The 18,041-nt window shown below is 40.0% G+C and overlaps 1 protein-coding gene across 4 annotated transcripts in view; it reads right to left on the bottom strand.

The window, feature by feature from the left end:
- Positions 1-622: 622 nt before the first annotated feature.
- The window catches only part of Ube2v2 (ubiquitin conjugating enzyme E2 V2), a 54,587-nt gene continuing 37,168 nt past the window's right edge, over positions 623-18,041 (bottom strand). For all 4 annotated transcript variants that reach the window (XM_040751227.1, XM_040751228.1, XM_040751229.1 and 1 more), the window contains 3 exons: positions 15,792-15,940; positions 11,244-11,369; positions 623-1,504 (listed from right to left, as the gene is read on the bottom strand). In XM_040751227.1, coding sequence (XP_040607161.1) covers positions 1,358-1,504; positions 11,244-11,369; positions 15,792-15,940 — 422 coding nt within the window. In that variant the 3' untranslated portion in view covers positions 623-1,357. The remainder of the gene's footprint in view (positions 1,505-11,243; positions 11,370-15,791; positions 15,941-18,041) is intronic.

Genomic DNA, 18,041 nt, shown 5'->3' with positions numbered 1-18,041 from the left:
TTGTTCACAAGGATGGTGATTGGAATTTAACACCAGGAACACACATAAAAGTGGAGAACCAACTCCACAAAGGTATCCTCCGACCTGCACAGGTACACACACACACCCAAATAAAATATAAAGAGTTTCATAGGGAGGAAATGTCTTCAATATATGGAATGTACGTAACCAAAAGCTTCTTATGAAAATAAAGATGTCACAAAGAAAAAGGAATGAATAATTGAATAATTTGTGGTCTGTAACTATAAAGAAGTGCCAAAATGAAAAGATTCTTTTTGAATATTACCTACAATGAAATTAGAAATGGAGTAACTGGGATACCTCTTTATGCAAAGAAATTAAACTAAGCATGTAGTATGTCAAAGTAAATGCTCTGTAAATTCCAACCGCAAGTATATAAAATAGTATAAAAAAAGATGTGCTTCAATAAAAATTTGTAATGTTCTCAATATTTTTGGTTTGGTTTGGTTTTAAATGCAGTCTTATTTACCAACCCATGCTGGCCTGGAACTTGCAATCTTCTTGCCTCTGCCACCACCATGCCTAGTTTAATAATCCCCAATTTTGCCACCCTGATATGGCTACTATACATACATCAATGTAACAGAAATAGCACAGTCTCTGAGGACACATTCCATATTTTATTTACATTTCAAGACTAACTTTAATCTCAGAATCACATATCCATACACCTATTTCCTTTTTGTTGACTTCACTTAAAACTTCTAAGTATGTTTTATTAAACAAAGACTGTAAACAAATATTTATCATGTCTGTTACATGTAACAAACAGGAACAGCTTTTAACAGAGATTCGTCAATACCCAACATCTTTTTATTATAAATACAGGTACCAAAACAATCCTGAAGCAATTTTTGATGCTATAGTAGTCAGCACCCACACCCGCACCGCTTCAAGAGTTAACACAATTGTGACTACTCATGATACCTGCTACTTTAAACAGTTCACTGCAGTCTAAGGATGATGGATAAAGCATGCCATTTCTGTTCTTCCTTCTTGAGACTTTACTTTTCAGAAAGACAAAGGTTTCCACTGCATCTGACACTCCTTTGCCATGCTTTTGTCTTGAAAACCTGAATTCAATTTTGAATACTTCAGGTTCATGTTTAAATGACAGTGCTTTAAGAAGAGAAAGAAAAATTGTGCTGCACTTCTGTTACCTGAAAACATAATAGGTGTACATATATTAAATATATTCTTACAACTGTCCGGATCATGTTTACCAGCTGGAATTCTTTTACTTAATGTGTGGGTATTTTGCATGGTGATTATTTAATCAAGACATTAACATGAGTAGAAGGTTGTTGATTTAAGACAAGTTTGAGATTCACTAAAATCAGTTGTTGTATGTCTGTCCTTCTGGTGGCTGTGGAAGCTTCATATTTTCTTTGGACATCATTAGACGTCTTAGCTCTTGAAGTACAACTTTAATGCTATAGGAATTTTGCCATTTTGCTAACACTGGTATGCTCCGTGCATCCACCTGAGAGAGGAGGAAAAGACAGACAATTAACTACCAAACGAAATACTGCAGAACCATAGCTAGGCAAGGCAGACCACAATCCCAGCAAAGAAAAGAAGATCACAAGGTCAGGCCAGCCTGGGCTAGATAAGGAAATCGTGATTCACAGGAAACAAAATTAATAGTACTACTAGTGATGATAATGTACTACGATGTACCAATATTTTAAGTATACTTTAAAAAGAATGCTATGAAATTTCAGGTTTAAAATGTATACTCTAACACTAAGGTTCAAAATTAGTATATTTTAAAATTGTATATTTTAAAAATACTTTTAACAAGATAAAAATTTGGATTTTTAAGTCTATTTTTTGTATTTTACAATAAATGTAGCAATCTTTTTTTTTTTTCCTGGAACTCGCTCTGTAGATCAGGCTGGCCTCAAACTCAGAGATCCACCTGCCTCTGCCTCCCAAGTGCTGGGATTAAAGGAGTGCACCACCAACACCCGGCTACATGTAGCAATCTTATTACCAAATTTATTATATGTGTACAAATATTGTATTAAATGTAAATATTTATAAACCCTTCTTAATGATTAACATGAGTATAAAGTTGTTGATTTAAGCCGGGCGGTGGTGGCGCACGCCTTTAATCCCAGCACTTGGGAGGCAGAGGCAGGCGGATCTCTGTGAGTTCGAGGCCAGCCTGGTCTACAAGAGCTAGTTCCAGGACAGCCTCCAAAGCCACAGAGAAACCCTGTCTCGAAAAACCAAAAAAAGAAAAAAGAAAAAAGAAAAACCAAAATAAATGAACGAATGGGTAAATGGATGGATGGATAAACAAACAAAACAAACCAACAAATAAATAAGTGAGTGGATGGAGAGAGAGAGAGAGAGAGAGAGACACTACTGGAGGCCAGGAATGGTGTCACACACCTTTAATCCCAGCATTTAGGAGGAAAAGGCAGGCAGATATCTGTTAGCTGGAGACCAGTCTGGTCTATACAGTGAGTTACAAGCCAGCCAGGAATACACAACAAAACCCTGTCTCAATAACATGGGGAGGAACAAGAAGGGGGAAGGGGCAGAAGAGGGGAGGAGAGAGGATGAGAAAGAGACAGAAGGGGGAAGACAAGGAAAGGAGGAGGGAGAGGAGAAAGAAAGGGGAAGCGTGGGAAAGTGGGGGAATCAAACTACTAAAGCTAGTAAGTTCATAGTATTCATGTTTTAAAAAACAGTTGCAGCCAGGCAGTGGATACCTTTAATCCTAGCACTGGGGAGGCAGAGGCCGGTGGATCTCTGTGAGTTTGAGACCAGACTAGACTGGTCTACAGAGCAAGTTCCAGGATGGACTTCAAAGCCACAGAAAAACCCTGTCTCAAAAAAACAAACAAACAACAAACAAAAAAACCAGTTGTATCTCTGTACACTTGCAATGACAAGAAATCTTACAAATTAAGAAATGTACTAATAAGACCTGTGCACCAGGAGCTAAAATAGTGATAGAAACAAAAGACCTAAATACGTGTACATGGATCAGTGAGCAATGAACTTGGTCAGCTGCTGACTTCTAGCAGGTTGGTAAATTGATGTGCAGGCTTGCCATGAAGCAACCATGCCACATGGCCTACCCACTCTCCCAAGCAGGCTCAGGCTTCTAAACAAGTCACTAATACCTACAAACATGAGCCAATTCCTCACCTATGCTGTACTCGTCTTCCTTGTAACAGAGGAAGGCTTGATGAACACAAGCCTAAGTGTTCAGGAAACAAAACCTGCAGGATTGCAGTCTAATTTCTCGAGATCAATGTAGCAGTATATACTGATGATTTTAGATATTCACTAAGAGTTTCCCAGGATAAAAATAGACAAAATTACTTAGATGACCCATGAAAATTTTTAAGAAAAATACCTTCAATGTGAGTATCTTAATACAAATTTATTTATCCAATACATGTTGCATGATCATTTTAAGAATAATTAAAATATCTTGCAAGAAAAATAAAAAACAAGGAAGACTACTGGGAAGGAAGGAGGCTAATGAGAAGGGGAATGGAGAACAAGAGAGGTGTTTAATGAAACCCACTGAGGGCTACCTAAAACATTAAGGGGGTGAAGACAGCAAGACAAGGATTTTGGGGGAAAAAATTGAAGCCATGTATATTAAAATGACTGTAAAGAAATAACTAGGTGACATTCTTGCCACTTGGATGTATTCTTAAATGTTCATCTCCCTTCCTTAACACTGACTCTACAATTAAAACCTTTTCTTAGTAAACTCTGCTTCACACCAACTCATCCTGAAATTCTACTCTATGACCCAAGCTGATGGCTCAGTCAGTCAAGCGCTTACCAGGCAAGCTTAAGGACTTAAGCTCAATCGCTGACACCCAAGTCAAAAAGCTAGGCAGAGCAGTGTGCACCTGTACCCCACCACAGGAGTTCACAGAGAGGTGAAAGGCACTAGCCTAGTGAGCCTAATCAGCACACCTGATATAGTAAAAGGTTCAGAACAATTGAAGATGATGCCAAATGACAACCTCTGCCTCTGTGAACATGTATGTTCACACAACCACAACCAATCACCTCCCAAATGTTAAAAAAAAAAAAAAGATGAGATTGCTAGAATCATCTGAGGAGTCTCTGAAAAGAAATTCTCAAGGTTGGACAGCCAGTACATTGAGCTCTTTAAAAGATTTACTTTTTAAATCGTGAGAGAGAGCTGTGTGTGTGTGTGTGTGTGTGTGTGTGTGTGTGTGTGTGTGTGTGTGTGTGCGTGTCATGTGCCACATGCATGCATATAAATGAAAGTGTCTTTGTAGTGTGGAAGACAGCACCAGATTCTCTGGAACTGAAGGGGCAAGCAGCTGTTGAGTAGGTCCTCTGGAAAAGCAAAACACATTTGTGCTGGCTCACTTTTATGTTAACTTGACAGCAGCTGGGGTCATCAGAGAATTGGTATCTTTAACAAGAAAATACTTCCATAGGCTTGGCCTGTAGGCAAGCCTGTGGGGCGTTTTCTTGATGGATGATTGATGTGAGATGGTCCACTTCACTGTGGATAGTACCAACTCTGGCCTGGTGGTCCTAGGTGAAGTAAGAAAGCAGGCTAAGAAGCAAACCAGTAAACAGCACTCTTCCATGACCTCTGTATTAGCTCCTGCCTCCAGCCTCCTGCCCTGACATCCTTGATGATGGACTGTGCTCCTGCCTCCAGAGTCATGCCGTTTGAGACCCTGCTCCGACTTCCCTCAGTGATAAACTGTGATACGAAACTGTAAGCTGAAATAAACCCTTTCCTCTCCAAGCTACTTTTGCTCAGTGTTTTAACAGGCAATAGAAACCTAAGACAAAGCTCTTAATCACAGAGCCATCAATCTCAGCCCTTTACACTGTGTCTCTTGAAGACACTGAAACTTCCCTGGTGACCTGTATAGCAAAATTTTGAAGTAATGAAGATTTCCTTAACTGTTGCTTAGCTATTTGGCTTTATTCTTCCAGCTTATGTGTAACTTTCAATCCTTTGTTTTGTTTTATTTCTGGCCAAAGATTACCTTGTGTTTAGTAAGTAAGTACTCCCAACAGAGAACTTCAGAATTCTCTTTTTTCCAACCTTTACATGAGGTGGGACCATCATGACTAGTAAGGGGTATATCACTTTAAGGACCAATCCAACATACTCAACCATTCTCTTGCCTGAGATTTGGGTTGAGGTGAACCAACTTTTGAGTGACTTCCACATGGGAAAAATTCACTCAGCAGCACATTCTGGATCCAAAACCCGTTAGGAATGGCCTCTGCTATGGCACAGGCTATGGAGCTTTCTATTACTTTTCCTCCTTAAGTACATTCTGTCACACTTGCAATCTCATGGATAGGGGACCCCGCTCATCTCTTCCCCAACACATTTGCCACCTCGCTTTCATACCCTCAAACTTTTCTCCTGCTGAGACCCTCTCATTTCCATAACTAGCACCGTCTCTTGACTAGCTTCAGAATTACCTAGGAGACAAACCACTTGGTGTGGCTCTGAGAATTTCTAGACTGGGTCATGAGAGATGGGGAGATTTACTCAAATGTGGGTGGCACCATTCCATGGGCTGAAGTTCTGAGCTAAATAAAAAGAAGAAAAGGTGAACGCCAGCATTTATCTCGGTTTCCTGACTGCAATGTGACTAGCTGCCTCATGCTCCGGTTACCTACCTTACTTGACCTTTCTCTAACTATAGGCCAAAATAAAGCCTTCTTCCTCCCTTAAGTTGTTTGGTTAGTGTGGTACTTTGAATAAGGATGGCCTCCATAGGCTCATATAAGGCTCATATAGTCAAATGTTTAGTCACCACCAGTAAGTGGAACTATTTGGCAAGGACTGGGAAGTATGGTTTTGTTGGAATAGGTATGTGATGGAGGATGTTTCTATAAACACTGATTGGCCAATAGCCAGGCAGGAAGTATAGGTGGGGCTACCAGAGAAGGAGAACTCCAAGGAGAGTACATGGAGAGTGAGCAGTCAGAGGGACACCATGTAGATACCAGGAATATAGGATGCTGGACATTCTCCCGCAGGATATGGCCATGTGGAAAAGCATAGGTTAACAGTTATGGGTTATTAATTAAAAGAGAGCTAGCCAGTAAGAAGCCTAAGCCATTGGCCAAACATATAATTAATATAAGTCTCTCTGTGTTTCTTTGGGGCTAAATGGCTGTGGGACCAGGTGGGACAGAACCCCTGTCTACAGGTATGGACTTGTTGCAGGGAATGTATCACTGGGAGTGGGTATTAACATTTCAAAGCCCACACCAGTTTGTCTCTTTGCCTGCAGATCAGGATGTAAAGCACTCAGCTGCTGTTCCAGCACCATACCTGTCTGCTTCCCACCATAATAACCACGGATTAACCCACTAAAACTGTTAGGTAAGCCTTCAATTAAATGCTTCTTTTCATAAGAGTTGCTTTGTCATGGTGTCTCATCACAGCAGCAGAACAGTAAGACAGGAAATGGGGAGGGGGGATTCTAAAATTTACAGTCTATAGGGTTTTATTTCGTAAGAGCTATTTTGTGTATCCAATGTTTTAAAGAACTATTACCAAAATAGTTCTTTACTATTTTCTTTACTCAGAAAACCCAACCCATGGATAACTGTGGTAATACAGAACAAGGCAGTAAACGTCTACTAGCAAGGAGCCCAGTATATGCATCTCAGCTGAAAATATAACACAGGCCAGTAATGCAGTAGTGTAGAATTCATTTAGAGTATCCTGAGTTTTACTTTTCTTCTTCTCCCCACCCCTTTTCTTTTAGATACACAGAGAATATACAGAATATAATGTGACCTAATTTTAAGTTGGAAACCTTAGAAATCAGACGTAAACATGGAATTACAGGCGCAATTTCCATGTGTGGGAGTGTCTTTTCTGTTGATTAGCTCTTACCCAGGAAATGATATCATCCTACATTTATTTAGCAGGCCTCACCTTTTGACTTTTCAGCTTTTACTTAAGTTCTACTCAATGATGTTTAGGTTAATCGATATCCTTAACACATGAACTTTTGATGATATTTCTAGTAAGTTCTACCTTTACCATTACAAATCCAAGTTTAGGATTAAGGATCATTTACTATCAGATGTTACTACTACAGATCAGTAGCCTGGGGCGGGGGTCCGACACTGGCATGCTAAACCTAAACAAAACCCACAAAATTTGGGGAATAACCTGGCCTATTTTTATGTATGACTATGCATATGTACATATTGTGTTTACATATGTATAGATATTAAAATTACTTCTGTTACTGTGCTGGTTATGGACGATCCTAGTCTCCTGCTCCCAACATGCCTTAGTAATGCTGCAATTACAGAGCTGAGCTACCACCCCCCTGTTTTTTTTTTTTTAATGTGGGTTCCAGGGTCATTGGTATTGAGCATCAAGTGCTTTTAGCTGAGTCATCTCACTGCCCATCCCCCAACCCCCCCTACTCAAATTTTAAGCAAGGTAATTCAAATTTGCCAGTAGGAAAAAAACAGACTGTCCCCAAGACACAAATATTTTGCCCGTGCTTATTTTTACAGCTGTTAGATATTAAAATAAAATGCCCAATGTTTTGTTTAAAATTCTGTTACTTGGGTTTTTATTAAAATTACTTAGAAAAAAATAGTATTTTTCTCAATTTAAAATTTGTAAGTAGGGGCTAGAGAGATGCTCAGCAGATAAGAGCATTGGCTGTCCTTAGAGAAAACCAGAGTTCAATTCCTAGTGTAAGAAACATTAAATATTAGTGTTTTCTATTATATACTGCAAAACTTATGTTTATAACAAGGAATTCAAATCTTTTTATATCTCCCATCTCTATGAAAATATTTTAATGTCCCCATATACACACCTGACAAAAATCTTTTTTTTTTTTTTTTTTTTTTTTTTTTTTTTGGTTTTTACGAGACAGGGTTTTTCTGTATTGTTTTGGAGGCTGTCGGTCCTGCCCGGCCTCGAACTCACAGAGATCCGCCTGCCTCTGCCTCCCGAGTGCTGGGATTAAAGGCGTGTGCCAACACCGCCCGGCCTGACAAAAATCTTTATTCACCCAAAGGCTCTGCTGCATTCTCAGTGACTTAAGCAGCCTATTCCTTCCACTTCCTTCATTTCCTTTGCTCCAAATTCAAAAGGCTCCTATTCGAATAATTCTAATTCTTCCATCATGCTTTGAAGCACTGGGATGAGCATGTAAGTTTTCCCTTCATTACTGGTATTTGTGTAAGTTTCTATGAAGAACACAAATTGTTTTGTTTTTGTTTTTAATTGAAACAAATGGATCAAAACGCAAGGTTTCCAAAGCTGACTGATGATCCTTGGCCACTTCCTGGCTGAGCTTTAAATAAATGAAACTGAAAGTAAAAAGAGAATTTTCCTTGGGGCACAATATATGCTTTAGGGCCACTGCTGTTAAAAGCAGCCACAGAGGCAATGTCAGTCACATCCCGTGCTTACAGAAAAATAAGATCAATAGCCCAAATTTTATAACTAGGTGCGCTCCTATCCCCAAAATTTAAAGTAGTACTTTGTCCATCTTTTCATTTTATTTTTCCAGTAATATTCTAGTGTTTTATAAAAGTACAGACACAACAAATTACAACCAAATAAGTAAACCAATGAACCCCATGCTGAACAGCACAGTCTTAGGGTACAGCAGGGCACTCACTTGCTTGACTGCAGGAAACTACATGGTAAGAAGAAAAATCTGACTCCTTTTAACTGTCCTCTTGACATTGACAGGGGCATGCATTCATACACACACCCCCACTACACACACACAAATAGATGCAAAAAGTTTTAACACTCATTGCAGCAAACTTTTCAGTAAAAACTTAAAATAACCTAATTGCTCAGCAAGTGGTGCAAAGAATTTTAAGCACTAAAAATGAGAAATCTAATTTTTTGTTTGTTTGTTTTTTGTTGTTTATTTTTGTTTTTGTTTTGCGAGACAGGGTTTCTCTGTATTGTTTTGGAGGCTGTCGGTCCAGCCCAGCCTCGAACTCACAGAGATCCACCTGCCTCTGCCTCCCGAGTGCTGGGATTAAAGGCGTGCGCCACCACCACCTGGCGAAATCTAATTTTTTATAGTTCAATATGAAGTATCTCAAATTGGCATGGTCGTAACAAACAAGGTGAAACATGTGTACATGACATGTAGGCTTACAAAGTGTGAACACAGCAGCAAGCACAGAAATGACATCTGTTAAACTGAAGAGAAGGCCACAGCTTGGGCCAAAGCCAAAGGACTGTAAAGCACAAATGATATGATTCCGGTGTTAGCCTGGTTTTAGCCTGATGCTCTACTTGACTGCAACTTCTGGTCAGCCATTTTATAAAAAATTCACAAGTTTGGTTTTAAAATCTGTTTTTAAATTCAAACAAAATAATAGTGGTTATTATCCTGGCTACTTGCTCTGTAAAGATTATGGGGAGCAGGAAATATGGTACACCTGGGGGAGGATCCGACTGTGGAAGGAGAGACCTGACTCCCAGAAAACTGTCCTCTGACTTCCACATGAGCATACCTCCCCTCTGACATATTTGTGTTGGTTAATTTTTATAAACTTAACAAACCAGAGACATTTGGGAAGAAGGAACCTCAACTGAGGAATTGCCTCCACCAGACAAGTCCATGGGGCATTTTTTTCTTAATTGCTCGTTCATGAAGGAGAGCTACTACTTTGGGCAGTATACTCTTGGGCAAAGTAACTGAGCAAGCAGGATGAGACGATCCAGTAAAGAACAGTCTCCCATGGTTCTGCTCCTTCCCTGGATTGTCTCAGTGATGAACTGTTTCCTGGAATGTAAAATGAAATCAAACCCTCTCCTCCCCAAGGAGGAGGACTTGTGACACAATGATAATATAACTCCGGCTCCAAAGTTAGTTTTAGACCAGCAAGGACTGCTATTTACTGAACCTTCCCCTTTGTACCAATTAGCCAACTTCCTCAGATGTGGAGTCAAGCACCCACCAATGGAATAAGACATAGTTACCCCCATGTCAATAATAAAAGATGAAAAACATCTTGTCCATGTATGCTTGATAGCAAGGTTTGGGTTCTGGTACCATTTGTGTAGAAAAAACTGGCATTGCCCAGCTACTTTTGGCTTGCTTATATGTACCTCTGTGTAACACCAAAATTATTCTTTGTTTTTAACAGTATTAGCATAAATTTGTGACTTTTAATAATAGAAGAAAAGAGAGGGGAAGAGAGAATGGATGCATACGTACATAAAATACAGGTGGGAAGAGAGAACACCAACACAGAGTAACAAGAACACACAAAGTGAAGAACCCTGACATTCTTACTTCTCAGGAGGGATGAAGTTCATGATGTTACTTTGTTCCCTAACATATACACCACACTGAGTGTACTCTCAACCTGGCACCTTAAGAGCTTGAGTCCAAAATCCTATGAACCTAACCATCAATCTACTCACATTAGAAAGTCAGCTACCCTACTGATTAGTATGGGTCAGGACATCTTACTCTTTTTTTTTTTTTTTTTTTTTTTGGTTTTATGAGACAGGGTTTCTCTGTATTGTTTTGGAGGCTGTTGGTCCAACCTGGCCTCGAACTCACAGAGATCCGCCTGTCTCTGCCTCCCAAGTGCTGGGATTAGAGGCATGCGCCACCACCGCCCGGCCATCTTACTCATTTTGTTATCTACTTTAATGTATCAACCATGCTTAGCCATAATAATCAAATAGACACATCTGTTCCTCAAAGAAAAACATACTTTTAATCTCAAAAAAGCAATTTAGCTCTAAAGAAAGAAATAAGGAATAGTAAGTCATTTCACCAAGCAAAGATTTGTTCAAACTAAGACTAGTGATGCAATTAATAAAATTCTAAAAAAAATGTTACTTTTTGACACCTGAAGATGTTAAGGATTGGCCTGGTGGCTTAATGCTTACATTCTTAGTACTCAGAAGGCTGAAGCAGGATGGAGTCAAGTTAAAAGCTAGCCTGGAGCTAGCTACAGTGTGACATTATATATCTTGAAGACAGTGAAGGGGAGGGGAAGAAAATGAAAGACAACCTAAAACAAACTAATTATTTGGTGACAGAGCAAACTATATAGCCCAGGCTGGTCTCAAACTCCTAATCCCCCTGCCTCTACCTCCTGAATGACAAACTTCTTTAGCCTTTCAACTTGACAAAACTGTTCCAAACTCCTGCCTATGCATCATATGCTATATAAAAATAAGTATTACCATAACTTACCATTCCACTGGAATTATTGATTCCATTCATATTAATTTTTGTTACAAATCTAACTGATGGAGGAGCTTCTGGGTATTTAGATCCACATTCTACTTTCAGGCTATATATTCTGTTTTCATAGTTTGTCTGGAAGGATAGGGAAAAGAAGGGATGATCATAATGACAAAAACTAAAATACTGTCTAACTGTTAATAAAGAAAATGTGATAGGAATATACTTTGTGATTGTATACAAACTTCTGTACAAAGTTACTTAAACTATATAATTTAGGAAAGTGCACCACACATATTTAAAGTACAGTATGAAACTAAACTAATCCTATCAAGTGGAATCACAATAATCAGAACTTTTTGTGACACAAACGGTGCCAACAATGAATCAGAAAAAATACCAACTTAAATTTAGATTTTGATTTAAAAAAAGGTATACTGAAAGGACAAGTATATGGCTTGTATCACACATACATAAAGGTTTTCACCAGCCAAAACAATCTCATTGATTTCTATTATTTCAGTAATATTAGCAATACCTCTTTTTATTCTCACATGGATTTGCTGAATAAAAAAGTATGATCAATTTCCACAGATGGGCAGGTATTACTTCTAGAAAAGGGAAAATCATAACATACCTCATCTTACAACAATAGAACAATTTCTTGTTTTCCCATTACTTACACTATTACTTAATGAATTCTATGGTTTATTAACTCCATTATCTGAATTAATATATATTTTTACACAAACTTTCAAACATAGCTGCTATTAAGTTTAGCTAATACTACATTCATATAAAACAGGAATTTTAAGGTTATAAATTAGACTTCAAGGCTTCTCATGTAATAATTAGCTTTTCTTTCTCATTATAACTTTTGTTCACTTACTAGTATAGTTCTGAAACAGGAAATTACATAACAAATGAAAGTAACAAAGGTATCTACTGATGTCTGTATAAAACTAGGGAGAAAAATAAGCCATGTTAACAACTACAAAGCTATTCTTAAGCGGAGTTCAGATATGCAATATTAAACTACTATAAATAAAAGATGTATGAAATAATCTGATGCATGTTATTAAATACTTCAATATTTTGAAAAAGCTCTATAACTCACCCAAATTTGACAGCAAACAGTCATACACCCAACAATTTGGTGCTATACAAAACTGAGTGAAATCAAACAGTTCTCAAGAGAGAATCTTTTTCGTGGTTCTCCAATTTGAACGCAGATCATATTATCTAAAGAAATTATATTAAAAAGAAAAAACAAAACAAAAAATGCCAGGCATGGTGGTATGATTGTCCAAGCATTAGAGAGGCTGAGGCAAGAGGATCATTTCAAGTCTGAAACCAGCCTGCCTGGACTACACAGCAAGACCCTGCCCCCCAAAAAGTAAACAAAAAAATAAACAGAAGCAAGTCCTTCTCTTCTCCCCTGAATCAGGTCACAAAACCTGGCAGGCATGTCCTAGAATAGGTCATTAAATCTCATCCTTACAGCCAGAAAACAAGGAAATTTTTCATCTCTGAAAAGTCAGGAATAGAGAAGAACCTAATAGGCCTTGTTCAGTGCCCCTTCCACCCCGTTTAGTACTACTGAATCAGGCTGTCTGTGCAATCATATTCCAAATTGTGCACTCTTAACCAAGCAGTGTAAAATTCTATAAAGCCTACCTTGTCATGTTAAACTCCAATGAAATAAACGTACATTATACACCTCAGTCATAAACCTTGTAGGGTGAAGAAAAGGTAGCACACGCACAAACACACGCGCGCGCGCACACACACACACACACAACTCTAATGCAATGGCCCAAAGAGAAGGCCATGGCATCTCTGCCTGTGTCTCAGAGCTAAGAGACAGGAACTACACAAATAGCCTTTAGCTCCAATTGGGTAAGGGCATGACATGGTATTTCCTGTGTGTCAATGACACCAGGAAAAGCAATGGGCTTAGGAATCCCAAAGGAGACCCAAATGGAGAGAAATAAAGTAGGAACTAGAGCATTTCCTCCCCATTGGGAAACTATGCTGAGTCAGTCTGCAAGACCACTGATAAACTAGACACAGGTCCAACACATTCTTCAGATACAAAGTCTACTGGGGGAAGTGACTGGAGAAAAACCCAACCTAAATAAATTCAAATTTACATTTTACCAAGTTTTGACTTAAATCTTCAAGCTAGTCTATGCCACAATGTTACAACTACATGCTTTTAATTTTCTTTTAGCTAGACTATCATAATAATGTTTACAGACAGTGAAGAAATCAGTTTTTGTCACAAATACCAAGTTATATAGTCTTTTAACCAATCTTATATTTCCTTTTCTTAATATCTATGGAAGAATCAGAGCAGAAGTCAGAAGGAGACTTTCAAGAGTACACATGAAGTCTACAAACTGTGTACTCTTAACAGACTCAGTATAAAAGGACTGCAAAGGAACACCAGAAAATGTCGTAAGATACACTTACTCGTCTAACACTGCTAATTACATGAAAAATTAAATAATACCTATTTCAATGCACTGCTTAAGACACTGAATAAAGAATGCACTGCAAGAAAAAATTTCTCTGTCTAGTAAAAAAAAAATACATAAAAACTTCACACACCTGGGTGGTGGTGGTGGTGGTGGTGCGAGCCTTTAGTCCCAGCACTCGGGAGGCAGAGGCAGACCTCCTGATCTCAGTGATCAGGACCAGCCTGGTCTACAGAGCTAGTTCCAGGACAGCCTCCAAAGCCACAGAAAAACCGTGTCTCAAAAAACAAAACAAAACTTCACACAATCCTGAGAAAGACCTAAGAACAAATGCACAAGATATCAATAACAATACTAGAAAATATTTAAGAACCTTAATCAGGCAGTGTTGATGCACACCTTAAATCTCAGCACTTAGGAGGAGAGGCAGGCAGATCTCTGTGAGTTTGAGGTCAGTCTGGTCTACAGAGTGAGTTTGAGTTCCAGAACAGACAGGACTATACAGAGAAACCCTGCCAAGGAAAAAGGAAAGGGGGGAAGGGAAGGGAAGGGGAGGGAAGGGAAGGGGGAGGGAAGGGAAGGGAAGGGGGAGGGAAGGGAAGGGAAGGGGGAGGGAAGGGAAGGGAAGGGAAGGGAAGGGAAGGGAAGGAAGGGAAGGGAAGGGAAGGGAAGGGAAGGGAAGGGGAAAGGGAAGGGGGAAGGGGGAAGGGAAGGGGGAAGGGGGAAGGGAAGGGGGAAGGGGGAAGGGAAGGGAAGGGAGGGAAAGGGGAAGGGAAGGGAGGGAAAGGGAAAGGGAAGGGGAAGGGGAAAGGGAAGGGGGAAGGGGGAAGGGAAGGGGGAAGGGGAAGGGAAGGGAAGGGGGAAGGGAAGGAAGGGAGGGAAAGGGAAGGAAGGGAGGGAAAGGGAAAGGGAAGGGGGAAGGGGAAAGGGAAGGGGGAAGGGGAAGGGAAGGGGGAAGGGAAGGGAAGGGGGAAGGGAAGGGAAGGGAAGGGAAGGGAAGGAAGGGAGGGAAAGGGAAGGGAAGGGAGGGAAAGGGAAGGGAAGGGAAGGGAAAGGGAAGGGAAGGGAAGGGAAGGGAAGGAAGGAAGGGAAGGGAAGGGAAGGGAAGGAAGGGAAGGGAAGGGAAGGGAAGGGAAGGGAAGGGAAGGGAAGGGAAGGGAAGGGAAGGGAAGGGAAGGGAGGGGAAGGGAGGGGAAGGGGGAAGGGAGGGGAAGGGAGGGGAAGGGGGAAGGGAAAGGAAGGGAGGGGAAGGGAAAGGAAGGGAAGGGGAAAGGGAAGGGAAGGGGAAAGGAAAGGGAAGGGGAAAGGGAAAGGGAGGGGGAGGGGGAAGGGAGGGGAGGGGAATGGAGGAGGGGGAATGGAAGGGAAGGGGAAGGAAAGGAAGGGAAAAGAATTCCATGTGGTATCCATACTAACTTCATATGTTCTACCACTGAACTACATACCTCCAGAAGACTCTTAGATTTGCTGCTATATTTTGTAAATTGGGGCATTAAGACCTAGAATATCCCACCCAGGCCTGTGAAACAGAGGGCACAGCAATGCGTAATCACTGCAAGCCAATCTAGAGATCTTCAGTCACATAAGAGAGCAGATACCGTGACACACTCTTCCAAATATCCCCTCCACTTCCTCCCTTTTCTTCCTCTCTGATATGGAATGTTCTCCATCTCCACCTTCAGAAATCCTACCAATCAGTCCTTTATGGCCATTCCAAAGGCAATTTCATCCTCTGCTATCCCTTCCTCAACTTGTTCCAGTAGAAGAAACATGGTGAACTTGCTCAGCCATATTAGAATCTAACACTAGGACTGATCTTTTTTTCTCTACTAAAATACAAACACTTTGGGGACAACAACCATGCCACTTCTCCACCACCCCAGTCCTCCTGCTAACCAAGCTTATACCCTTCAAACAAGAGGTAGCAACAATTAAACATACATAGAACATATAAAAATGCAGGAATTAGTCCTGTCAAAAGTTATCACAATTGTCTTTAATTACCAATAAAATTAAATACTAACTCAAAATAAACAATAAATATTAACAGTAAACATGTATAATTTATAGCACTGACCCTTGGTGGCCCAATAATCATGCCTGTCCACCTTGTAAGTGTCATGTCTTCATCATCTTCAAGGCCCCAGCTAACCGTACCATCACCTACTCCTTTCTGTCCTTCTTCAAGTTCTTCCAACAAGCGAAAATTCCGAGGAACTTTAACTCCTATACAAAAGAATGTCAGTGTCAACATAAAAGCTCATAATTATTAAGAGATACACAGTTTTGTTTTGTTGAGGTTTTTTGTTTTGTTTTGTTTTTATTTTTGAGACAGGGTTTCTCTTGTAGCCTTGGCTATCCTGGAACTCACTCTCTGTAGACCAGGCAAGCCTCAAACTCAGTGATCCACCTGCCTCTTGCCTCCCAAGTGCTGGAATTAAAGGCGATCACCACTACCACCACTACCACCACCACCCAGCAAGAGATACATTATTAAGCCTTTTGTAGATTAGTTTTCACAAATTATTCACCCAAAGGTAAACTTCCCTCAAAAAAGTATTGTCTCTCAGGAAATATCTAGCCTAATAGTCCCTTAAAATGAAAATGCCAGTTTATATCAATAGCAAATAGCTATTAGTTAGGTAGGACTTTTGTGTCCACTCCCCTTTCTCAACGCTGGGACTTGTCTAGTTTGATCCTGAACAGGTCATGTACATGCTTCTGTAGTCTCTGTGAGTTCCTATGTATTATTTTGCTCTAACAGAATGTCACTGGATATATCATCCACATTCCAGGCAGGCACCATGCTCAGAAGCAGCAGACCAACACAAAACAGACTCCATTTTTGTATGTGCGTGGGCTTGTTGTTTCTTTTTGTTATTTTTTTTCCCTTACTGGTTTTTTGGTTTGATTTTCAATTTTTTTTTTTGTCTTTTGAGATACAGAGAGAGAGAGAGACAGAGAGACAGAGACAGATAGAGAAAACATAACAATAGCAGGTGGGGATTAGGAGGATATGAGAGGAGTTTGGGGAGAAGAAAGAATATGATCAAAATATATAATATGAAAAAATATTTTAATGGTAATGTCACTAAAAAGCATTGTGTAAAACAATACAACAGTGCTGAACATGTATATAAACTCCTACTCAATCAATTTTATACTGGCATTATGTCAATCATGAGGAAATTTTCAAAAAATGAACATTTTCCCCTAGGTGATGTTCTTAGTCAAGGACTCTTGACATAAAATTAATGGGCAAAATCAGACAGTTCAATTAGCAAGTGATATACATGAATATACACACTCCAATAATATTTTTGTGTGTGTGAGAATTTCATTCAATCCTAGAAAATGCAACAAAAGGTTAAGGTTTTCTAGAATATTAAGGTGAGCTACCCAAGGTCCCCACCAATGCCCGGCTCCAAAGAGTGACTCTTAATAGATCCATTAACTACCTCTTTATAAATCTAAAATGGTATCAACTACATAAGAGTCCAAATAAAATATTACAATTAAACTGTAAAACATATGCCAGACACTAAAATATGACCTGGAACTGAACTAGACAAAATGAAAAAATAAAATTTAAATCAAAGTTGGAACATTTGATACATCTGACTTATATATAGCGTCAATAAGTCAAAGGACCTCCAAATTAACTTGCTGCCATCCTAGAGACTTCATCCAGTGGCTGATAGAAGCAGAAGCAGACACCCACAGCTAAACACTGAACTGAACCCCTGAAACCCAGTTGCAGAGAGGGAGGAACAAAAAGCAAAGGGGTTAAGACCTGGCAGGTGAAATCCACAGAACCAGCTGACCTAAACAAGGGGGAGCTCATGGACCCCAGACTGATAGCTGAGAAGCCAGCATGGGACTGATCCCTGAATGTGGGTGTCAGTGAGGAGGCCTCAGCATCCTTTGGGGCCTCAGGCAACAAATCAGCATTTAGCCCTGTCATCCAGATGGACTTTGGGAGCCCATTCCATGTGAAGGGATGCTGTCTCCGCCTGGACACATGGGGGGAGGGCCTAGGCCCTGCCCCAGATCATATGACAGACTTTCGAGATCCCCCAACAAGGACCTCAACCTCCTTGGAGAGTGGAGTGGGGATTGGGGGAAGGAGAGAGGGAGGGTTGAAGGGGGGGCAGGAGAGGAGGGGAGGGAGAGAGAGCTAGGATTGGCATGTGAAGCAAACTTGTTTCTAATTTAAATTAAATTTTAAAAAAAGACAACTTGCTAAATTCCTGATACCATGGTATGATCCATGTGTTACTATATAGACAGAAGAATTAATCACACAATTTTTACTCTTTATGTGAGG

This window comes from Mesocricetus auratus, unplaced genomic scaffold, assembly GCF_017639785.1.
Source record: "Mesocricetus auratus isolate SY011 unplaced genomic scaffold, BCM_Maur_2.0 Super-Scaffold_100008, whole genome shotgun sequence".
Lineage (NCBI taxonomy): Eukaryota > Metazoa > Chordata > Mammalia > Rodentia > Cricetidae > Mesocricetus > Mesocricetus auratus.
Note: the sequence above shows the minus strand (reverse complement) of the source record. Positions and strands in the feature narration are given on the sequence as shown.